The 21,172-nt window shown below is 41.8% G+C and overlaps 1 protein-coding gene and 1 long non-coding RNA gene across 5 annotated transcripts in view; one reads left to right on the forward strand and one right to left on the reverse strand.

Moving 5' to 3' along the window:
* Positions 1-999: 999 nt before the first annotated feature.
* Positions 1,000-10,955, forward strand: TECTB (tectorin beta). Of its 4 annotated transcripts, none has more exons than XM_035329396.1 (11): positions 1,000-1,175; positions 2,085-2,173; positions 3,954-4,144; positions 4,604-4,746; positions 4,833-4,905; positions 6,391-6,494; positions 6,569-6,652; positions 7,251-7,413; positions 9,240-9,309; positions 10,253-10,285; positions 10,739-10,955. In XM_035329396.1, the coding sequence occupies exons 2-11, from the start codon at positions 2,098-2,100 to the stop codon at positions 10,789-10,791; spliced, it is 990 nt and encodes a 329-aa protein (XP_035185287.1). In that variant the 5' UTR covers positions 1,000-1,175; positions 2,085-2,097; the 3' UTR covers positions 10,792-10,955. The 4 variants fall into 4 exon arrangements, with proteins under 4 accessions (XP_035185287.1, XP_035185286.1, XP_035185284.1 ...); XM_035329395.1 differs by having other exon boundaries at positions 1,001-1,175; positions 2,045-2,173; XM_035329393.1 differs by having other exon boundaries at positions 1,001-1,171; positions 2,045-2,173.
* LOC118168798 overlaps positions 7,421-21,172 on the reverse strand; it is a 32,685-nt gene continuing 18,933 nt past the window's right edge. Inside the window, exons 2-4 of the long non-coding RNA XR_004751802.1 lie at positions 11,327-11,499; positions 10,715-10,861; positions 7,421-7,882 (exon numbers count right to left, since the gene is read on the reverse strand). This is a non-coding gene — a long non-coding RNA (uncharacterized LOC118168798). The remainder of the gene's footprint in view (positions 7,883-10,714; positions 10,862-11,326; positions 11,500-21,172) is intronic.

Below are 21,172 nucleotides of genomic sequence, written 5' to 3' on the forward strand. Positions count from 1 at the left end.
TGAAGAGCCCGTAGGACCAGGTGCGCAGGGCAAGGTCAGCAAGATCCTCTGTGTTTTGTGACTCCAGTCAGAGATCGGAGCACAAATAGCTAACAGCACCCAGATCTGGGTGGATGCACACTACCCAAAGCATCGGCCATGCTGGTGTACATGGCAAGGCTGCTTTATACCCATGTGTTTTTTTTGTTGTTGTTGTTGTTGTTGTTTTCTGCAGGCGTGTAAGATAGGAACAGCATACCCAAGTCCTTTTCCTGGGCCTGTAACTATAAGCTAACACAAACAGGATGCAATAGGTCACATGAAAAATTTACCAGCTATGACTGTCATATGGCAAACATGACCAATGGTCATATGGAGGGCAAACTGACAGGAGTCTTCTGTACAGTGGTGAATTTTACACTGTAAAATAGTGTAATCTTTAATATATAATTGTAATAAATATATACTTCTACAGTGTAATATTTAAGGTATGTTATACAGTCCTATACAAATGAAGTATTCTATATTATGCAGTGTACTTGTAAAGTATAATAGTCTTAAGGAAAGTCCTACCTAAACTCAGTACTTCAGATTACATGCCTGTGAATTTCTAGGAAAAAAATAATTAAATGAGATAACTCCAAAAGTGGTATACAATCTGATTAAATCACTTTTGTCCATTCTCCACTTGCATGGCACAAAACATTGACCTTGTCAATAAGCCATTCAAGACATCTAATTGCTATAAACATTTTCTTTCACTGAACTCTAAAAGACAGTAATGGTTTTGCTCTTACAGAAATTCTACATTTTCCTAATTAACTTATAAAAAATCTGCCAGTTATATGCCTTCAGCAGGTTTCTGCTCTGTTATTTTCAAGATCTGTACAAAAAAAATCATAGAAAATCTTTTTTTTTTTAAAAAAAAAAAAAAAGTCAAATAGCAGCAATACAGCCCCATCTAAGGGAAAGGAACTGCTTTTCTATAACTTTTTTTTTCCTCCCACACTGGACAATACGGGCAGGCTGAGATTTAACCAGAGATGGGCTCCTTTTACAAGATTGCTTATATAAAGAGAAGATAAGACCAGCTGGGTTCATTTGAAAGAGGACATCTTGGGAAGAGCCGACAACACAGCTACTGGAATAAGACCGCAATGAAAAGCTGAAATACTTAATTCCTTCCTCTTTCGTAGGTATTTTGCTTCATTTATCGTAGAATGCATAGCATTATAATTGGATGGAAGTGTCAATGAAATGTACTGTAAGAGCTTTTTATAAATATATATATTTAAAAGGCTGAGTGAAAATGTTGAAATTGATTCCTTTTGTTGGAAATATTTAAACAGAAAGACTTTTTCTTTTCTTTACCTAAATTATATTTGTTACATCTGGCACTCTGCTCAGTTATGTAGATATGAGGGCAGACACCGAAGAGTATCTACAAAGGGAAAATACAAGAGCTCCAGTCCCAAGCCCACAGGCTGCTCTATGCTGGAGCGTGCTTCTGCCTGTGGGAAACAGTTTGGAGGTCTGAGGCCTGCAGTGGAAGTGGAAATTACAGCTACAAATGATGATTCTGAAAATGCTAAGCTTAGCAGTAGAGGAGAAATTGCATCATTTACCAAAACTTATCTACATGAAGTTAAGATTATATACATCAGGATAGCCAACACATAATAGTTTCAGCATTACGTTATTAAGCACAGCATGTATATTTATGGCATCATATTTCTTTTAGTAATTTCTTCTTTTTTAAAAAAAATATATATATTTTTAAATCTCCCATTGTTTAAATTTAATTTAGTTATTCTAAAGCTTTGAGTTTAGAATCTACAAGAATAAAGTAATCCTGGAATAATTCAAAGCCAGCACTAAACTGAAATAGTAAAATTGTCACAGTTGTGACACAGTGATAATAGTGGCATTGGAGATGTATGCCCTGTTAATGCAATTAGGTTGGATGACAGAATACCAGCAATGTTATTTCTTTCTCTCTGTTTAAAAGTAGATAGTTTAACAGTTTCAGGTCTTCACTGAATGTATTTTTTTTTTCCCTTTTCAGATTTAAAGACAATTTCAGCTTTTATTCCCTGAGTCCTCAGATCATTACAAGAAATGGTGCCTGTTACTATTTATCTGCTGGTCATCTTGGCTCAAGCTCTTGCAGGACCCTGCACTCCGAATAAAGCAGGTAGAATAACTCAAGTCTCTTATGATCTTTCCTTGTATTTAAGCTGCCAAAAGGTCATTTTCTATTTAAAACTAGTTTTCTTCAGAGAGTTAAACTGTTGGTTCTGGAGAGCTAATCCTTGTACATCTTTTAACAATTTGTTTCCAATTAGCACAGTAAGGCAAGGTCCTAGCCCCACAGAGAATCAGGTATATGCTTAACTCTGCAATAACCAGTGTAAGAAGGTTAGGTGCGAGCAGAATTCAGGCAAAGAAAACAGCAGAAATCAGAAATTGGCGACAATGGCCTAGGCTGGATGCTGCAGATCTTCGCTGCCCAAGATGGGCTTTAGTCCTGCTGACTGCAATCAGATGACTCGTGCTGAATGAATGTGCTGGGCTGAACTTCGGAACGCCACTGCTATATTAAAATAAATATTATAATCATCATAATTGAAGCTAAGGCCCTAATTACATCCTGATTTCTGCCTTGAAACATGAACGTTCTGGTGCCAGACAGACCTTCAATGTAGAATTCACCAAAATTAACAAACATGCTTTTGAAATGTGTTGGAATATGCCTCAATACAGGGTCTTCGATTTGTGTGCGTGGCATGTGTTTGTAAAACAGACTGGTATATGCTACTGCCACTAATGTTGTGGCATCTTACGTATTTGGCCCTCTATCCATTTATTTCAGTGCCCTCGCTTACACAAGCAGTTTCTGTGAGCTGCAGGACTTTCCATAGCTGTGAAGTCACCAGCGATACAGATCTAACCACCAACACAAAGAGAACTAGCCTGGGTTTGTTGAACAGAAAGGAGCAAGTTGTTAAGGTCCCTATTTGACTTTCCCTGTGCATTTCCTAAGATTCTGCAGACAGAGAAAGACTGAAAAATAAGGCTGTTATCATAAAAATGAAAGTGTCAGAAACTTTAAAATACACAGTTGAATAATTCTGGACAGAGGTTCTCTTTTTTTTTTTTTTAAGGTAGTAATTAGTAGTCTTTCTCAATTTTCAGTTCACTAATGGTTAGTCAGTATTTGCCCTTTAAATTCACATAAAACCCTCAAATTCACACTGCCTGTTCCTTTGATAAAAGGCCCAACTCTTCTGCTATCACAAAGCGATCAGTGTAAGTTACGATGTTGAATATTTGTGGTTGCTCTAGCAATAACCGCATTACAAAACAAGTTGTGGTACCATTGTGCTATTAACTGCTGCTGTTAACAGTGCCAGGCTTTTCAGTTCATTTTTGGATCTTAGCTTTTAATGTGAAAATTGTAAAACTGTTTGCATTGGCAGTGCAATGCTAGTGCAAGGAAAGAGCAGAACATGCTGTGGCCTAGATCAAACACCACTACAAAAAGATGCAAATTACTGAAGGCTAACAAACTTCACCAATATTATTTCTACACAGTCAGTGGCATTACACCAACAGAAGTCATCTCTGCAGCATAAACTAACACGACAGATTTCAGTGCAGCAATTCTTCACATTTCTCAGCAGTCTCTTTGCTTCCTAATCAGCTATTCCAGAAAGATAAATGTACACGAAGTTCTGCATTGATTAGAAGGCAAAGGCAAAACTCCTTCAGGGAGGACTGAATTTAACAACCCCGAGGTCAGTTCTCTGTAGCTCATGCAGTCCCGATTCCCTTGCTCCTCACAACAGGGGACCTTCCAGCACACGTTCCTTCCCACAGGAACTTAATCCCCATGGAAAGCAGCTGTGCAGACCTGCTTCTTTGAAAGGAAAACACTCCTGAACGTCACTCCAGCTGTACTGTTTTCCTTTCAGATGTAATTCTGGTATACTGCTACCCTAGAACCATCATCACAAAAATTCCAGAGTGTCCTTATGGATGGGAAGTTAATCAGCTGGCACTTGGAGGCATTTGCTACAATGGGATCCACGATTCAGGATATTACCAATTCACAATCCCAGACCTGTCACCTAAAAATAAATCGTACTGTGGGACGCAGTCAGAGGTAAGACTATCAAGATCAACATTTCTGAAAGGTAGCAACACAGCACAGCCTGAGCTGGACTCAGCAGCTGTACTCACTGGAAAGAGCCCGTTTGCTTTGGCTTGGAGCAGGCTTTAAGTACTGAAAGAGAGACAAACTCCAGTATCAGGGCTTATTTAGGTTTGGAAGAAGGAAGAATCAAATAGTCATGCTTTGCATCTGCAGGCAAAATACTCACAGGCTTAGTGATAACCTCTGTGCTGGTCACCCATCTGCATGTGCCTTTACTACACAGAACACATATGTGTAGTAAGGTGCATATATATAGGAGGCACAGCACAGAAAGAGCTAAGAAAAAGTAATGTTTCCTTGGGGATAACGTTTTGTCACCAGATTGAATCTTCACATTTCAACATACCAGCTTGATCCTGATGCCTCAAATGCTCGCTATTGGTTACATTTCTGTTTTTCCATCTACAGTTTAAGAACCCTGTTTATCACTTCTACAACTCCATTGTCTCCAATGACACCTCGGTGATTGTGAAGAGCCAGCCTGTGAATTACTCATTCACCTGCACGTACAATGCCAACTACCTGGTGAACCAGGCTGCCTTTGACCAAAGGTAAGTCCTGCTCGAGGAGTGAGCATCACCCCTTTTTCAACACCACGGTTTGCTGTTACAGAGCTCTGTGTTTGTTATATCCCTAGGGTGGCCACCGTCCACGTGAAGAATGGGAGCTCTGGCTCCTTTGAAAGTCAGCTATCCCTCAACTTCTACTCTGTAAGTGCTCTTTGCCACCCAGCTTTTCACCTTTCACAAATTCCAGCCTAAGAGCTGGAAAAAAGGGCTGCTGCTCCTGACTTTCGTGTGTCATGGAGCACATTATTAGCCTCTAACAGATAATTACAGCAGGGTTTGTACAGGTTCTTGTTTCTACTGATTAACGGGGATATAACGTAAACTGAACAGAGCAGACACATGCCAACAGTTCTTTTAATCCCTCCACATGAGGCAGCTTTTTCTGCTGAGAAGTACATTTCTTACATGCTGACAGGTTTTATACAAAAAAAATAAAAACTTGTTTGTAGTCCCACTCAAAGAGCAGCATGCACCTACAGGCACCACTGCTATGACATTGTCTCTATAGATATAGAAAAGCTCCATGCATCTCTCTTGCAGTTTGCATCCTCTCATCTGACAGACATTTCATGTTCCCCCAAGATCTTTAGGTCACGCTGGAATTTTCTTCCCAGCATTTGTACCTGGATATCAAGCTGATCTTTTCAAACAGCCATCACCTCCCCACAGCTCTGTTGTGCTGCTGGAGCAGCCAGCTCATCATCCTTTGGTCTTTTTTCCACCAAAGCACACTCAAAAGCACCAAAGCAGCCTCTCTATTTTAGCACAGCTAGAAGAAGCACAGCTAGAAACATAATGAGTTAAATTGATAGGTCAGATGGATGGAGTATTGAGCACAAGGGGGATTGATGAGAGTTCCTCCCCTCACATGCGACATTTAGGGCACCAATTGATAGGGCACTAAATATTTTGGCAGCCCTTAGATGCTACATGAAAGCCCACGTGCTCTTGTTTTCTGACATATGGCATGCTGGTAGTATAGACTGGCAAGATCCCAGGAGGTGCCCCAATGTTCCTGTGAACTCCTGACAGAATGACTGCAAAAATATACAATAGGCAGTGAGCAATGAATCTCTGGTAGGTTTTTGTTGTTATTATTGTTTGCTTACTTGCTGTTGTTGCCGAATGATGGTTTTGTTCTAATGTCCATAGGACTCCCGGGAGTCAAGGAGGGAGCAGCTGAACTGTGCATAATACATTTTACCATTGAGAACAACAGCAGAACAAGCTCTGAAAGCCAATAGACCACTGTTTTGTTATTTTGTTCATATTTTGCTGGGGAGAAAATGTTAATTTCAGTGAAATGATCTTTTTCTTTCATGCACTATTCCAGCATCAACTCATTTTAATACAAGGACCAAGATGAGTTTTGTGACAAGATTTCTGTAATGACTCCTGTGCCAGCAGCTCAAATTGCAGGCTGAGTTTTATATACAACCTTGAGATTATTAAAAACTGTTTTAGGATTACAATACTCCTACTACTAAACACCCATTTTGGAGCTTGCAGGTAACAAAAATCCAGACTTCTGGGTCTGTCCGTCCAGAGCTGTCTGAAGCTGCCACATGCCTTCATTTTGCATGGTACTGATAGTGTCTGATGCCTTTTTCTTTTTCTCTTTCAAAGAACGCCAAGTTTTCAAGCATAAAAGAAGCCCCTTTTGTTGTCGAAACATCAGAAATTGGTTCTGACATATTTGCTGGAGTGGAAGCTAAGGGCTTAAGTGACAGGTAGGTAAGAAAGGAGAAACAATAAGTTGGCAATCAGGATGCTATGTGCTCATCTGATGCTTGTGCCTCCCCAGGTTCAAAGTTGTTCTCAACAACTGCTGGGCAACTCCCTCCTCAGAGTATTTCTACCAGATCCACTGGCCTCTCATCACCAAGGGGTAGGTGCTGGTGGGACCCAGGGAGCAGCTCTGCCCAGTCCTGCCCCAGGGACAACAGAAATGCGGGGGCCATGAGAGGGCAACCCCTGGTGCTCGAGGCAGCAAGGGAAGGGTCACGAATTGTAACTGGCACTGTGGGGAGCAGCCCCTTCCAGTGTTAGCCTTGTCCCTCTCCGCTACCTTCCTCTGCCCAGCAGCAGGCAGCACGGTGAGTTCTCAGGCTGCTGGCACAGCCCCATTTGCTCACTGGGGCCTGCTGCCCTTGGTGGCTGCCCGCAGGCATGAACCTGCAGCAGGCCCTGGGCCACCTGCAGTCACAAGAGGCGGAAAGGAAAGCAGGAGCTGGGACAACTTTGAGTGCTGGTTAAAAGGAGATGACTTGAGAATAGCTGGAAGGCTTTGCTGACCCTGCAATGCTTGTTAATCAGCCAGATGCCAAAAGGTCTTGATTTCTGCAGGCCCAAACCGTCACCTCACACAGTGTCCTATTGCTCCCCAAGTATCTGAAAGCTGAGCAAACGCCTCCACCAGACCATCACCTCAGGACATGGTTATTCACAGATCAGGGTCTGATACCGCTTCTTCACACACAACACAGGTGTGCCACGGACAACTCCATTCTTGTGCATGAGAATGGGAAGACAAGCCGGGCGACCTTCCAGTTTAACGCCTTCCGCTTCCAAAACATCCCCAAGCTGTCCAAGGTCTGGCTGCACTGCGAAACGCACGTCTGTGACAGCGAGAAGTTCTCCTGCCCGGTGGTAAGGCCTCCCTCTAAGATAAAATTTGCTAAATTTGGACAGGATGTCGAGAAGCTCCCAGGGGCACATCAGGTGGGGAGCCAGCAGCAGAGCTTGCATTAGATGGAGCCACCGCGAGGCATTAACCTGAGTGGTGGGCTGTGCACCCTGATCCCTGTCATGCCACAGGCACTGCATGCCATGTTGAGCAATCTGTTTAAACGTGTTGGGAAATAACACAGCCATTTAAAACTTGTTTTTTGTCAATATGCCAGATGACACTCCTGTTTGACAATTAGCTACAGCTAAACAAAAGCAGGAGGAAAAAAAAAGGAGAAAGTAGAACACTTCCCATTTTACCAAATACCTCAGTGCTGAGGCTCAAAGCTCACCTCAGCTCAAATAAAACCTCCTAGTCCTCCTTCCTGTAGAAGTCCCCTCAGCTATCCTGCAGCTCTGCAGTAAGCTCTGCCCTTGAAGCTGTTCTATTCTGCAGGAAATGTGCAAACTGTTACCGGAGCAGGAACTGAGATCGCAGAGAGGTTTCTGTGGCCTTAGGTGGGAATGAGGGGGGAGATGCTGTGCAGTTATTTAGCACGGGGAGGTGTGCACCAATTGCACCAACTGATGCAAGGGTAAGGGTTATTAAAGACTTCTCTGCCTCCTTCAGTAAGTCAGGGCTTCACTGTTCTTTCTCTCACTCAATGAATATGCCTTTACTCTGAAGTGAAGCTGAATGTTATTTAAGCTGAAATGAAAGCCCAAAATACTCCTTTGCCCATATCCTCTCATTTCAACAACAATTAATTCTTGCTGAAGAAGAGAAAATGTCACTCCTGGTCAAGCCAACTTTTCTTTATAAACCCCTTCTCAGTCCAGGAGCCCCTATAAGAGAGCAGTTTATTACCCAGCCTCAGCAGTAAGCAGGAGAGACCGATTTATGCAAAGCTGCAGACCTGATAGAAATGCATTATTAGAAATTTAAAAACAAACAAACAAAAGTATAAAAAATATATCTGCTTTTCTGACATTACTGCCAAACATTTACATCACCCTTACAAGCACAGGATGGAATTCCCTCCTTGCCCTCCAGGACAGGATAATTGCTCCATCAGGCCAACCTCCATGGAGTCCACTGCCAACCCAAAAATGCAGCTGGTGGTCTGCTGCAATTAAGGTTGAACCAAACAAGGCATAACTGGAATTATCACACACCAATTTTGTACAAAATGCTCACAGCTGGGGACTTGTAAAGGTCAGGGAATGGACAAGGACCTTTAAGCTAGAGCACTATGCCTCCAATACAGACCTTGTCAGCTGTGACAGGAGTCATTAGTGCTGGGTATATGATGATCTGCTTGGAAAGGTTTTGATGCTTCACGCTCATACCCAGTGGGCACCAATTACACTTAGCAATAAACAACAACAGAGGTCTTCACAGAGGTCATGGGTTAAACAGATGGAGCTCAGCTACCCCCTTGCTTCTTGACAGGAAGTTTGTGGCAGCATGCAAAGGGCAGCCCAGGAGGAGGTGTGATCAGCAAGTGGATGCCCATCTGCAATCCTGCCACTTGACAGCTGAAAAGGGCACTTAGACTGACAGCCACCATAAAAGCTGTGGCATACTAAAATTCTTATGAAATACACAGTAAAAGCTCTTGAACCTCTTCTGCACTAAGATGCCTCAATTAAAGAAAAAAAACAGTCCCTAGAAAATATGCAGAAAACATGACAGAGATTTTATTTACTTGACTGGAAATATGAGAATTGGGTTTGGATATGTATACATATATATTAATTTTGTATAATTCAACCATTATACATGGTTTTCTCTCTGATTTCTTGAGACATGCGACAAACGAAAACAGCGCATGGAACAAACCGGAGGTGTTTTGGTGGCAGAGATCTCCGTCCGCAGTAAGTGGCCGGGTTTCTGGGGTGTTTCTCCCTTTGGGAACCAGTGAACTGGGGAGAAGCCAGTGGCTGGCAGAGCAGGAGCAAGCACCGGGAGCAGAACTGCTCCCCCGTGAGAGCAGGAATCTCAAACAGAATTTGGTCTCCTCCATGTTCATAGCTCTGACAGAATAGCTCAGTAAAACTCTCCCCATTCACAAAATGAGTAACTGCACCCATTTGGCATTAAAGATAAATGGCCAAACCACTTACGCACCAAGTTAGCAATGTAAACCCTGTTCACCCGTGTTTGACCTCAGCAACAGCCCGGACAAGCTCTGATAGATTGCACGTGAATGGGAGAGAGGCCAGGCTTAGGAGCAGCAGGAAAGCTGCACCGAGGTTTTCGTTGCACAGCTAGCTGGTTCTTCAGCATAACTATAAATCTAGCTGATTAACCCCGCTTGCCTATTGCTCCTCCTACACAAATCTAACAGCCATCAGTTTTTCCCCTTACAAAGCAAAACCTTTTTCCTCTTAACTGCTGCCTCCTGGAGGCACCAGGAGTTTCTCCCTGAGCTAGTTTAATTCTGCAATCCAGCACATCTTTTGAAACAAGTCCTTGGAACAAGGTATACCTTAATCAATGCTTTCACTAAAGCTCTTTATGCTAGTGTATCAACCACATCTGCACCATCCTGCAAGCTAATTTAAAATTAAAAATACATGTAGAGCAGCATTATTACTATTCAGTATGTTACACCAGTAAAACTCCGTTAATTTAAAAAAAATAAAAGAATTGAGGATCCTTTTACAACTTCAGAGAGTAAAGCCAAGAGTAAGAAATACCCAGAATTTCAAAATGTTGCAAAAGTTAACTGTTCTGATTTTACAAAGCACACTGGTGCACTTTGCCCTATTTTAAACATGCCATTCAAGTGTTATCTTTTTCTTTTATTTTACACAGGCAAAGGTTTATCCAGATTTTACACACTCTCAGGTAAATAGCAAAATACAACAATGATTGTATCAATACCAAATAGGAATCCTGAGTGGCTCTGTCAACATCAAACCCATAGCTCAAAAAAAGACCTGGTAATTTTTATAAATTTAACAGAAAATAAAACATTTTAAAGTCTTGTATCTCAATGTTAGACATTTTGTTTTCCTCTTCTAGGCACATCCTTCACCCTGGACAATGAAATCATACCGATAACTTCCAATACTGAACATTAATTTATCTTAATTTTACATACACTTCCCAAAAAGGAACAAATGCATTCCACTGGGTTAACAGAGATGTTTGGAAAGCCCATTCAAAGCCTGTTTGCTAAAACTTGATATGGTGACAGACCCATGTTAAGGCGTGCAGTTACAATGGTAGGGATGGGAATAAAACAGGAAAGGTAAATAACAGTGAAGTACTCACATTTAGTCTTCATTTCTCTTGCAGATATCATCTTCCACCTCCTCTTCACAATTGGATTTTGTGCTGTTTTATTATAAAATGCAGCTTAGCTGGGTTTCTTAACTTTTCCCAATCCTGTTTGGACCTGGACTTCTTTACTGAAGATGCCTATTTTACAGAGAAGAAATGAAAGTCACAAAAAATCCTTGTGCACCGTTTCACCAGATAAATAAACCATTCCATTAGCTTTGTGCATCTAGTATCAGAGAACCCCAAAGCCAGTTCACCTCTCCCAGATCTCTGAAGTCATTTTACCTATTGAAAACCCCAGTTATGTATTTTACTCATGCCTTCTTTTAAAGAGCAGTGACTGCATTTGTTTTTATACAGAACAAAGAGATATTGAAACTCAGCACTTTCCAATGCCAAATTTCCCTTCAGGGTCCCCCTTTTCTGTCAGCCTCAATGTGGCACCAAACTCCCCTCCAGGTCTACTCTTGCAAGGTCCTGGACTATTCAGCTTGATCTATGGAACCTTTCAGTGCCACAAAAACTAACCTAACAGTTTGAGGATGCAAGAAAAGAGTGCCTTGTATGTAACAAGGTTGTATGTAACATGGTTGTTGGAAATACCTGACGTTTTGTTCCTGTTTCTCAGCAGTGTCTGTATGGATTGGTTGGGTGAAGTAGAGCTCAGCACGTGCTGCAGTAGGCACAACACCAACAGTACTAAGGTGTCTTGCTGACTGGACAGGCTTAGTGCTGAAGAGCTGCATGGTATGGATACAAGTTAAGCACATCCGAGGCTGGAAAACAAGGTAGTGAGCTTTAGGATACATCCTTGGAGATACAGCTAGTGTCAGGTATGACAGTTCTGTATCTGAAGTAACAAAAGCTATTAAATGCCATAAAGAACAAATCATCAGAAAGGGAAACTGTGACTTCTAAAGAGCAGGAAGTATCAGGACATAAAACAATTTCTCAGCAAGTCACGGTATGTGCCTTACTTCCAGTAACTACTAAAACAATATTCATCAAAACCTGAAAATGTCAGGTAAGAAATATTCCTAGATCATTTCCATGAAACTTTTGGGAGAGGTGACAAGAAGAAGAATGACTAAAGCTCTTACACTTAATTTTTTTTGGTCAACATTAACAAACGCAGTGGGTGTACACGTGTCCATACACACTGCAGCATAAGCACATTATAGAAATAGGCATCCAGGCACTGCTCAGCTGCATCCCACAGTTTTTTCTAGCCAGTTTCCTCCCTCCAATAGTCCAGACATGTCTAGAATGGCACAAATATCTCTGCAGCGAATGGGACAAAATGCCCAACACAAGAGGCTTACTCTGATGTAAAAAACTACAGATTGGCTTAATCCCTAACATTCCCTTCTGCCAGACCACTTTTCTGAAAGGTCCCCAAAACATTCATATCTTTTTCAAGCTGCTGTTGAGAAATGCTTATCTATTCTCCCCTCTCCCCAGTTCAGTTTTGAAAGATCTTGATACCTGGTGAACACAGTGATGCTGCCTCAGTCCCTCCCTGGCTTGAGGCAGTAAAGTCATGGTGTATCTCAGCATGTCAGCCTTCTCAGGAACGGGAACTAGGACCACAACCATTTTGAAGTGGCCTTGTTAGCTGCTCTTTTGCCTTCTTGGGTTTTCTATACTCCTGTTATCTCAGAGCAGAGTGGACTGTTTTGAAAAGAGGAATATCTGTAAATGTCATTCGACTACATGGAAACCACCAGCATATGAAACACATATTGCTATATGTTTTAGAGAGGAAACTTTCTAAATAATTATATCAAATTAAGGTTTTTCAGCTCACTGTTCTTTTCAAAAACTCATTATTATAAAGATAACGCGTTGCTAAGTTATGTTTGCATTATAGCCACACTTTTCAAATACACACAGATTTCCCTTACCAGGAACTTTATTTGCTCCACTAAGTGTAATCTCAATGTATTTTTAAAATATAGATGTATTTATAAGAAATGAAAAGAACAAGGCTGTTTAGAAATTGAAACTACAGCATCCACACTGACAGCCTACAGAACGGTCATTTCAGAAGTGCATTTAGTGGTTGCATACAACAGAGGGCACTCTCTTGACAGAATTGTATAATTTAGACCAGAGTATAAAGAACTAGATCTGTGACAAGCAATTCTGAGCAGCACAAGTGTCTACAGAAGAACAGAGCTGTTGAATGTTTTGATCGTCACCAATATTTTGATCAGAGATAATGACCCTTCAGGTGCTTCTCTGCCCTTTGCTGTTTTGCGTCTCTTTCTTCTCCCCACTAACACCCCAAATTTCAAAACAGCCTTCCTAGTGACTTTACCTTTTCAAATTCTTGGCCTTGCTGAATGATATTCACTCACTGGCTTCTTCTCCAAAGCTTGTTTCTTTGCAACAGTCACTGCTCTCCCCCATCACAGCTACATTGTGCAGAAAGTCTTGAGCTGAATTTCCTTGCCATGTTGATTAATTTTCTTCTTGATTATGCAATAAGTGTTTCTCTGGAACAAACCTTGCATGATTGCAGCAGCTGCGAAGTGTGCCTCCAGATTCCCAGGCTGCCTCCCTGCCCACCGTGGGATGAAGCCTCTGGGCATACATATCTCCCCATGCGTTATAGCACCGCACTGAATGTGGTTCATGTAGCCAGCTAGCTGTGGTTGCACGACGGGCAAAGCCCTATCACCAATCCAAATCTGGATCACTATGTCCCTACAAGAATGGTTTCTTGCTAGCAAATAAATCAATATAATAATGCAGCTCCCAGAAGTGACTGCTAAAAGATCCATCTGCCCCAGAAGACAACAACATGTGAACAGGCTTCACCTCTGGAAGTGAGCCACTTACTGTTCCTTAAGGTAGCTCAGACTGTTCATGCTAAAGAGCTCGCATAAAAAATATGGACTATCATTCCCCTCATTTTTCCTAACCAACATATAGATTTACACTATTTATTTAGCTAAATAATATGTATGTTGGCAGTATTTGAAAATGCAGTGGTTGTAAAAGATTTCAGTGGAAGCTAAAGCTTGACAAACTTCTTAATTTCAAATGCACTATAACACCGGATCTTTTTCATCTGGTGGGGCATGAAGACATTTGCCTTGATCTCTTCATCTGAAAAAGCAAATTTAGACTAATCACCAAGACGTAGGGAAAGGAAGGATAGTTACAGTGAACACAGACAATCTGTTTAGAACCTAGCATTTCTTTACCCAAAGATTGCAATTTGTTTTTGTCCTAAATCTTCCTCCTATTTGAATGACCTCTAATAGAACATAGGTTCTCACACGTTTTCTTTCTCACAGTTTGGGACTGTAATGCTGAAGCAGAAGGCCACCAAGGTCAATGCAGGAAGGAGAGCAATGAACACACACAGGTGTCAAGATAACAACACAGGTTGCAGCATGATAGCACTAGTACAGTGACACACATTTGCACAATACTTTGGTCATTAAAAATAGGTCACTCTTCCCACTTGTAAATGGTAAACACCATTAACTTAGATGGCCTTTGACAGGCACTGCGGATGCAAATAACCATTAAGAAGCTCCAACAGAAATTGTCAATGAAAGAATTGGCCATATTTAACAAACCAGCAAGCATGCTACCTCTGCAAGTTGGTACTGTCCAGCCTTGATGCTCTATGCTTGGTGTCTCCAAAAAACAGCACCACGGCATTACGATTGCTTCCACTCCTGCTACCCCAGGTCCTGCAAGGAGAAAGAAGGAACAATCTCCAAGACTGTCAAATCAGAATGGGTTATATTCAGGCATTATGCCTTATATCTCGTGCTGGGATCCCACAATTTCAAATCCAAATTTGCAAACGAATCTTCAGTAGGTGGTATCAGAGAGCATGTAAATGATTCTTGTGCAGATCAGAGATGCCAGACTAGGTCTGACCTGATATGCCCACATAGCACATCCCTTGCTAGCTTGGCCCTGAAAGGAGTGAAGCCCAACCAGGCCTGCAAGCCTTTCTGGTAAGGGATTTCAACAGCAGCACACTGAGGTAAACATTGCATACACTGCCTGAGCCACCAATACATTACACAATATAAAGACAGGTAACGCTTCAGATCCAGACAGCATGTGTAGATGTGTACAAACTCCCTGCTTTAATCCTAATTCAGACACTAACATCATCTCTTTATTCCATAAACCTATGACATTTTGTTTAAATGCTCCAGACAGGGACAAGGAAAAACCCTACTTATCTCATAACAGTATCATAAGAACCACGAATCAGTACATATAAAACATAGCCTAGAAGTTCATTGTGTGTCAATCTCCTCACCCTATCCTGAAGACCAAATCTGTCCAAGTTATCTCCATCCAAAGGGCAGCTGTCATTCACAGGTGCAGAGGAAAAAATGACTATTGATTGATTAGACCCTACAGCCATTTCACATAGCATAATATCGTGACCCTACAAAGATCAAGTCAAATGGCTTCAGAGAAAGAAATAAATCTTGCAGCCAGGCAGCTAGGCACTACAGGGAGAGACTGGGTTCCTGAGGTGCCAGAGCTGCACTGTACCCTAAAGCATGGAGATCAGCATGCTTTCCAATACACTTCCTTTTGCTATTGGAAGAAAAGCTAATATCCATCAATTCTTTTTACCCTGTTCTTCAAAAACAATTACATTAGACATTCTCCAGTTCTGAGAGAAATATTGTTAAATGTTCCCATCCAAAGCCCACCTGCAATGCAAACAGCTCTTCTGTGCTGCAACCAGTCTGCAGTCTTCCCAGACTGGTTCCCACACTGTGCCTGTGCCTCCTCTCCTGCTAAATTTTCTCTTCTCCTGGTTTCACCCACATTAACACCCTCCTCCCACAGGCTGGCTCCCTGTGGGGGTTTACAGACCGTGACAATAAACAGCACTGGCGGGGATCCCACCCTGCAAGTCAGTCTGCTTTCCTGCTTACGCTCACCTGCTCTACTATTTGGAAAATAACATTGATATTTTTCTTCCGGGAATGAACTCCATGACGTACATCAACACTCTTCAGACAGATATTCAGGACATGTATCATATTGCTCTAATTTTTAAAAGGACAATTAAGTCACAATAGGTAGCACGGACTTGTCATTAACACGGCCCTGAATTCTGTTTTAAGAAGATCTTGCAGGTTGACATCGCGCTGTGCTTTTCCGTAAGCACTTTCAGCAGCATCCAAATGATGAAGTACTGAGTGATGGGAATGGGGAATGTAGATCCTATTCATTGGTGAGTGCTAAAGCTGAGGCCTAAAGTGAGGCCTTATCACTGTGAACCGCTTGTACAGCACTATAAATTTACACAGGGCTTTAATAAGCCCTGATAAGGGCATTCTGAGTACTTCTCATTGCCTTTAACACCCAACACTTTCTATAGCACATTTTCATGAAAACCTCAAAGTACTCTAAAAACAGTAACTCATCTCAAAGTTTTATTTTTCCCTATACAAGCTGATAAAAAACTGAGGGAGAAGAAATGAAGCGAGCAGGTCACGCACAGCAGGATGACAAGTTCAATTCAAACTCATCCCAGCCAGGGGGAACATCAACTGAATAACAGAAATAGTCATCAAAGAAAGATATGTAGTCCGATCGGATGTCTGAGGTTGAATTACGAATTGAGAAAACTTGTCAATTTTGCATTCATTTTGTTTGTATTGGAAAGAGCAATTCCATTCATACAGAAAATCAAGACATCAAATGGAAAAATTCCAATGTACCATTTATGAGGTATCTGGTGATCCCCAGTAACTAACCACAAGGACCCATAGCAAACAAAAGGTAAAACTCGAAGGTTAACCACCTGGAAGGAAGTTCACCCCGACAGGTTTTACCTTGCACTTGCAATAGGTGTGTCCCCGTGCCTCAGCGGCAGCAATTGCTGCCCTGTGGTGTGCCCAGACCTCCGCCGCCAGCTCACCCCCAACCAGACTCGGGCTGTTTACCCGTGTGAAGGCCAATAATGCAGCCTCAGCTTCTCTCTGGGCACGGGGCCTATCTCAAAAGAAATCTCAGCAATCAGGAATTTCAAAGACATCATAGCTATTTCTTCACTGCAGCTGATCCCATTGTGGACGGGCTGGCTGCAAGCCACTGTATATAAGCATCACCATTTTCCCCCTTCAGCAACAAAACAAAAAAACAGCAACTATTCTTTCTAGATACACTACAGGTCAGGGTACAACTTCATTCAACTTTAGTGATTCATACTAGCAGACTAAGCATGAAACCAGGAATTAAGATGTCTTTTCTCCATTAGTTTCAGTGCTGTCTTCCTGAATGCTACTGGCCTTGGGGTCTGGAGTCAACACTGCATCCCATAGAGAGAAATGATTTTGTCAGCGTTTGGCTTTGACCCTTCCACAGGGCTTCTTCTGCCTATGCTTACCTTTGGGCTAAGTGAGGCTTGAAGGGGGAACTTTGTAAGGATTACTAAATGTGTACCAGCTTTTGAAAGTAAGTGCCATGAAATTCAGTAGGATTAGAACAATATTCTATGAACATACAACCCCATGTTTAGTCTTTGCTTTCATCATTACTGTGGAGATGTTGATTGTTTAAAACAAAAATCATTCTTCTAGTGGAAGAAATTAATTTTAACAAATTTATCAAATAAAACAGTTGAAAAAGCTTTATAATTTGATGAAACAAATTTTCAGTAGTTAAGTTAAAATATAAATAAAACTGAATCTTCACTCCCACATTGACCATCTTGCAAAATGTAAATAAAAATGGGCAAAAATAATGTTTTGAATGAACTTCTATAATGGCCTTTCATTGGTATAAACTGAAATTTTATTCAGGCTTATTCCTAGGGGAGATCATCACCCATGTCATAACTTTCTTTGGCAGATTCCTCCTCACATCCACTAACAGCCAAGCAACACAGCGTACTGTGTACACTGTCAGACTCCAGTAACTCCCTCCGGGTGGCTGGGCTTGATGGCAGGGGAAGGACTGAATTGTCTATTTTGTATTACAGGGCTTTTCGTGATTTCTCATAGTTTGATCAAACTTTGGTCCTTCTACTGGATGTTTCTGCAGAATTTAATATGTTGCTTATTACATAGTCATTTCTCACCCTAGTTTAGAGAGTAGTAAGGTAAGCTGATGGAAGAAATAACCTTGAAACACTGGTTCATCTAATTCAAAAGCCTCCCTCTGACAGTAACCACCAGCAGCTGCTTACAGAAAGCTTCAAAGCACCAGAGCATGTACAAGATGAATCTCACGGTCCCCTGTGACGATGGTGGTAACCACAGCTGTCTTGCAAGATGCAAAGCGGTAAGCTTGCAGCCTGGCCAAATTCTATCATAGATTTTTACATAATAAAATACTGAGATGTCAAAAGCAACATTTAATAACCTGAGAGGAGGGGATGGGGGGGGGGGAGGGGAGGAGGGACCATAGGAGTGTACTTTTTAGCAAGTACAGTTGCAACTCAAAAAGATGAGGTACTTTCATGCATTTTAACCTTTTATCTTTTTTCACATGTAGCAAGATTAATCTTCTCTATTTTGCTTCCAGAAGAGATTAGAAGAACATTTAGAATGAGAAGGGACAGTACTGATTAGAGGTACAGAGAACTTAACAGGAGGCACCCTGTCACCCATGGCAGCTGAAGTCTGTATAATAAAAATAATAAAATAATAATTTTAAAAAAAGGAAGAAGTCTCGTTTATTACCTGTCTAACCAACTTACCAACGTGACATCTAGTTTCAACTGTATATTACTCATCTCCATTTCCTGCTCTAAGCCACCTAACGCTGTCATGGTGGGCTGTTTAGCAGATATTATTTCCCTGCTCTAGAACAGCTGCATTTGAGTGGTGGACAAACTCCTGCATGGTCCACAGGTCTACAAAACTCTTGATACCTGTTAGGTGTAAGGTCCAGCCTATTTGTGGCAATAACATTCACAAGTGAGCAAAAAACCACCCTTCAGGGCTCGTCTTTCTCAACCATCAATAAGAAAATTAGTGTCTGTTCTGTATTTTCAACCCAACAAACTCTTGAAGTGGTGATGATCCTTTCATTGCACTTTTGCATACTGTCTGGGATGGCTCTAAGGGAATCATAGCAAATGAATCCTTTATTCTGCTGATAGTCCCTAATACAGCAGCATGATTCATCAGGATTCCAGGTCCCCATGCAGTTATTCTCATTTTAGTATTACTCAAATTTGATTGAAAAGGTGCATAAAAAGGCAGGTGTCCTTCCGATAAAGGACTGCAGCCCCTCACTTGGGAAGGTTTACAGGCTGAGGGCTGCATGCAACAGGGAACTGGTAACAATTAGAGCTGGAACTTATGGAAATAAAAATAGCAAATAAGGAGAAATTATCTTTTAAATAAAGAAACAAATGAGGAAATATCATGTCAGGGCTTTAGAGAAAATGCGGGGAAAAGGGAGACCATGGTTGCTGAATCACTTAAAAAATTGCCAAGTAGTTTTGCTGAGCTACTTGGAATTTTTGGGCAGTGGGAGGGACTCGGAGGGATGCTTGTGGTTAGGGCTCCGCTTGCAGGTTTTTGTTTGGTTGGTTGGCTGGTCTTTGTAACAGTTTATAATCAGTAATAGGGTCTCCATCTTGCATTAGAAATCCAACAAGGGACTTATTAGTAAGCTTAGTAAGTTCTATCTTCTTGTATAATATTAAAAGGTCAAAATCCATACAAGTATTCAAAGACCAAACTTCTCATCCTTAGTAACTAGACAGATACATTATTCTCTATCTACGCTTGTTTCAGGTTTCTGTGCTTTTGTGCAAGTAAGCACAGCTCCTTCAGGATGCCAATAATACACTTCCAAAAGCACTGTGTGAAAGTTCAAACCAAGCAATATTACATTCTGACAACACTGACAGCAGAAATCCCTGCTAGGTCACTTCTCCATCCTGCAATCTTCCTCTAGTGGAGAAATTCTTGTTTCCTGTCAAGCCTACACATCATCGTGGCTCTGCTACGGCTGCACAGCAGTACCCCCTCTACCTTCAGACATCTGCAAATGAGTTGGTGCCGAGGGGTACCTAAGAACACAGAGCCAGCCCTGACTTTGATGTGTAAAGAGAATAAAGAACACAAGTAGGAAACTAAAATGCTAGGAAAGATATAGGAATGACAACAGACCGCTGCAGAACTTTGTCTAAAAATAGGCTAAAGGACCTTAAATCTAAAGCTATGTTAATTTAAAATAATAATAATAATAAAATCAAGGACAAATAGAGTGTAGAGTCATGGGGAGAGCCTCTACAAAGAATGGATTTTCCACCCCAATGGCCAGAACTGAACACAAAAAAAACAAAACAAAACAAAACAAAGGAAGAAAACGGGTTCGGGTAACCACAGGCAAATAACCAGGTTAAACGTTCCCTCTGTTGACAACAGGATGACAATCCTCCTTGTGTAGTTCTGCTCTTGCAGCACTCTATTTGCGGTCAGATACCAGAAGTGACACTAACTCAGGCACTGAGCGTACATTCATGCACAGGTTTCCAGTTCAAGAGTGGAGTAAGTCCTTCACACTCCTTTGTAATTTCCACCTGAAGGCTGGGCATAAATCCCCAGGAGGCTGCCCAGCTGCTGGCATTTCCTAACATCTTGCAGTTTATAGAAGAAACGGGATTAAGATTTTTCTTACACCTCTCATTTCTAGGTACAGGGAACTGGAGAATGGCGCTATTGCAGCAAACCCCAACTAGTGCAGGAGAACACAGCCAGCTGGCTTCGCCGCCGTGTAGTCTTTGGCAGCCCTTCAGCAGATTTTCACCATCCCAGAAGCAGAGAGCAACCGTGGAACTGGTTGGATCGGCTTGTCGGGGATGGCGCGAGGTGTGGGGCAACGCTGGGCTCTGCCGCACTTGCGCTGGCTCTTCCTGACAGGGTTTCAGTGGCAGGTCTGCAAAGCCCTGCAAATCTGCCTCAACAATTTCCTGCTGGTGATCGTGGAGCTGGACCAGAGGACACCTTTAACGACACGGGCCTAATCTCTGGATTGATTTTGAACTTGCTAAAGGTTTAAAACATGCTCACAAACCTACACGCCCTAATTTTCAGGGCTCCTTGTTTCTTGAGCAGGGTTCAATTTTGGTGACTAACTCTGGAAGACAGACACTAATTTTAACCTAAGGCTTATTCCTTAAGTTCCCACTTCACTTCCTCTCCACCCCCCTGTTTTTTTTTTTTTTTTTAAATATTTTTGTAATGTGACTGTGCACGCCACAAGCTTCCGTTAGTTAACATTTATAAAAAGTCACTGTCATCTGCAAAAAGAGCAAGGCTTTCCTCACTCCCCTAAGTAGCTTGCAGTTCAGCTCTTCTGACTCTTAAACATACCCACTTGTGCCTGAAGTTTGGCAATATTCATTATAAAATCCAGTGACCTGTCTGTAGGAGGAAAGCCTCCTCACCAGCCAACAGAAGCAATTTCTTGTGTGGGACTGCAGAT

Source organism: Oxyura jamaicensis, chromosome 6 (genome assembly GCF_011077185.1).
Source record: "Oxyura jamaicensis isolate SHBP4307 breed ruddy duck chromosome 6, BPBGC_Ojam_1.0, whole genome shotgun sequence".
Lineage (NCBI taxonomy): Eukaryota > Metazoa > Chordata > Aves > Anseriformes > Anatidae > Oxyura > Oxyura jamaicensis.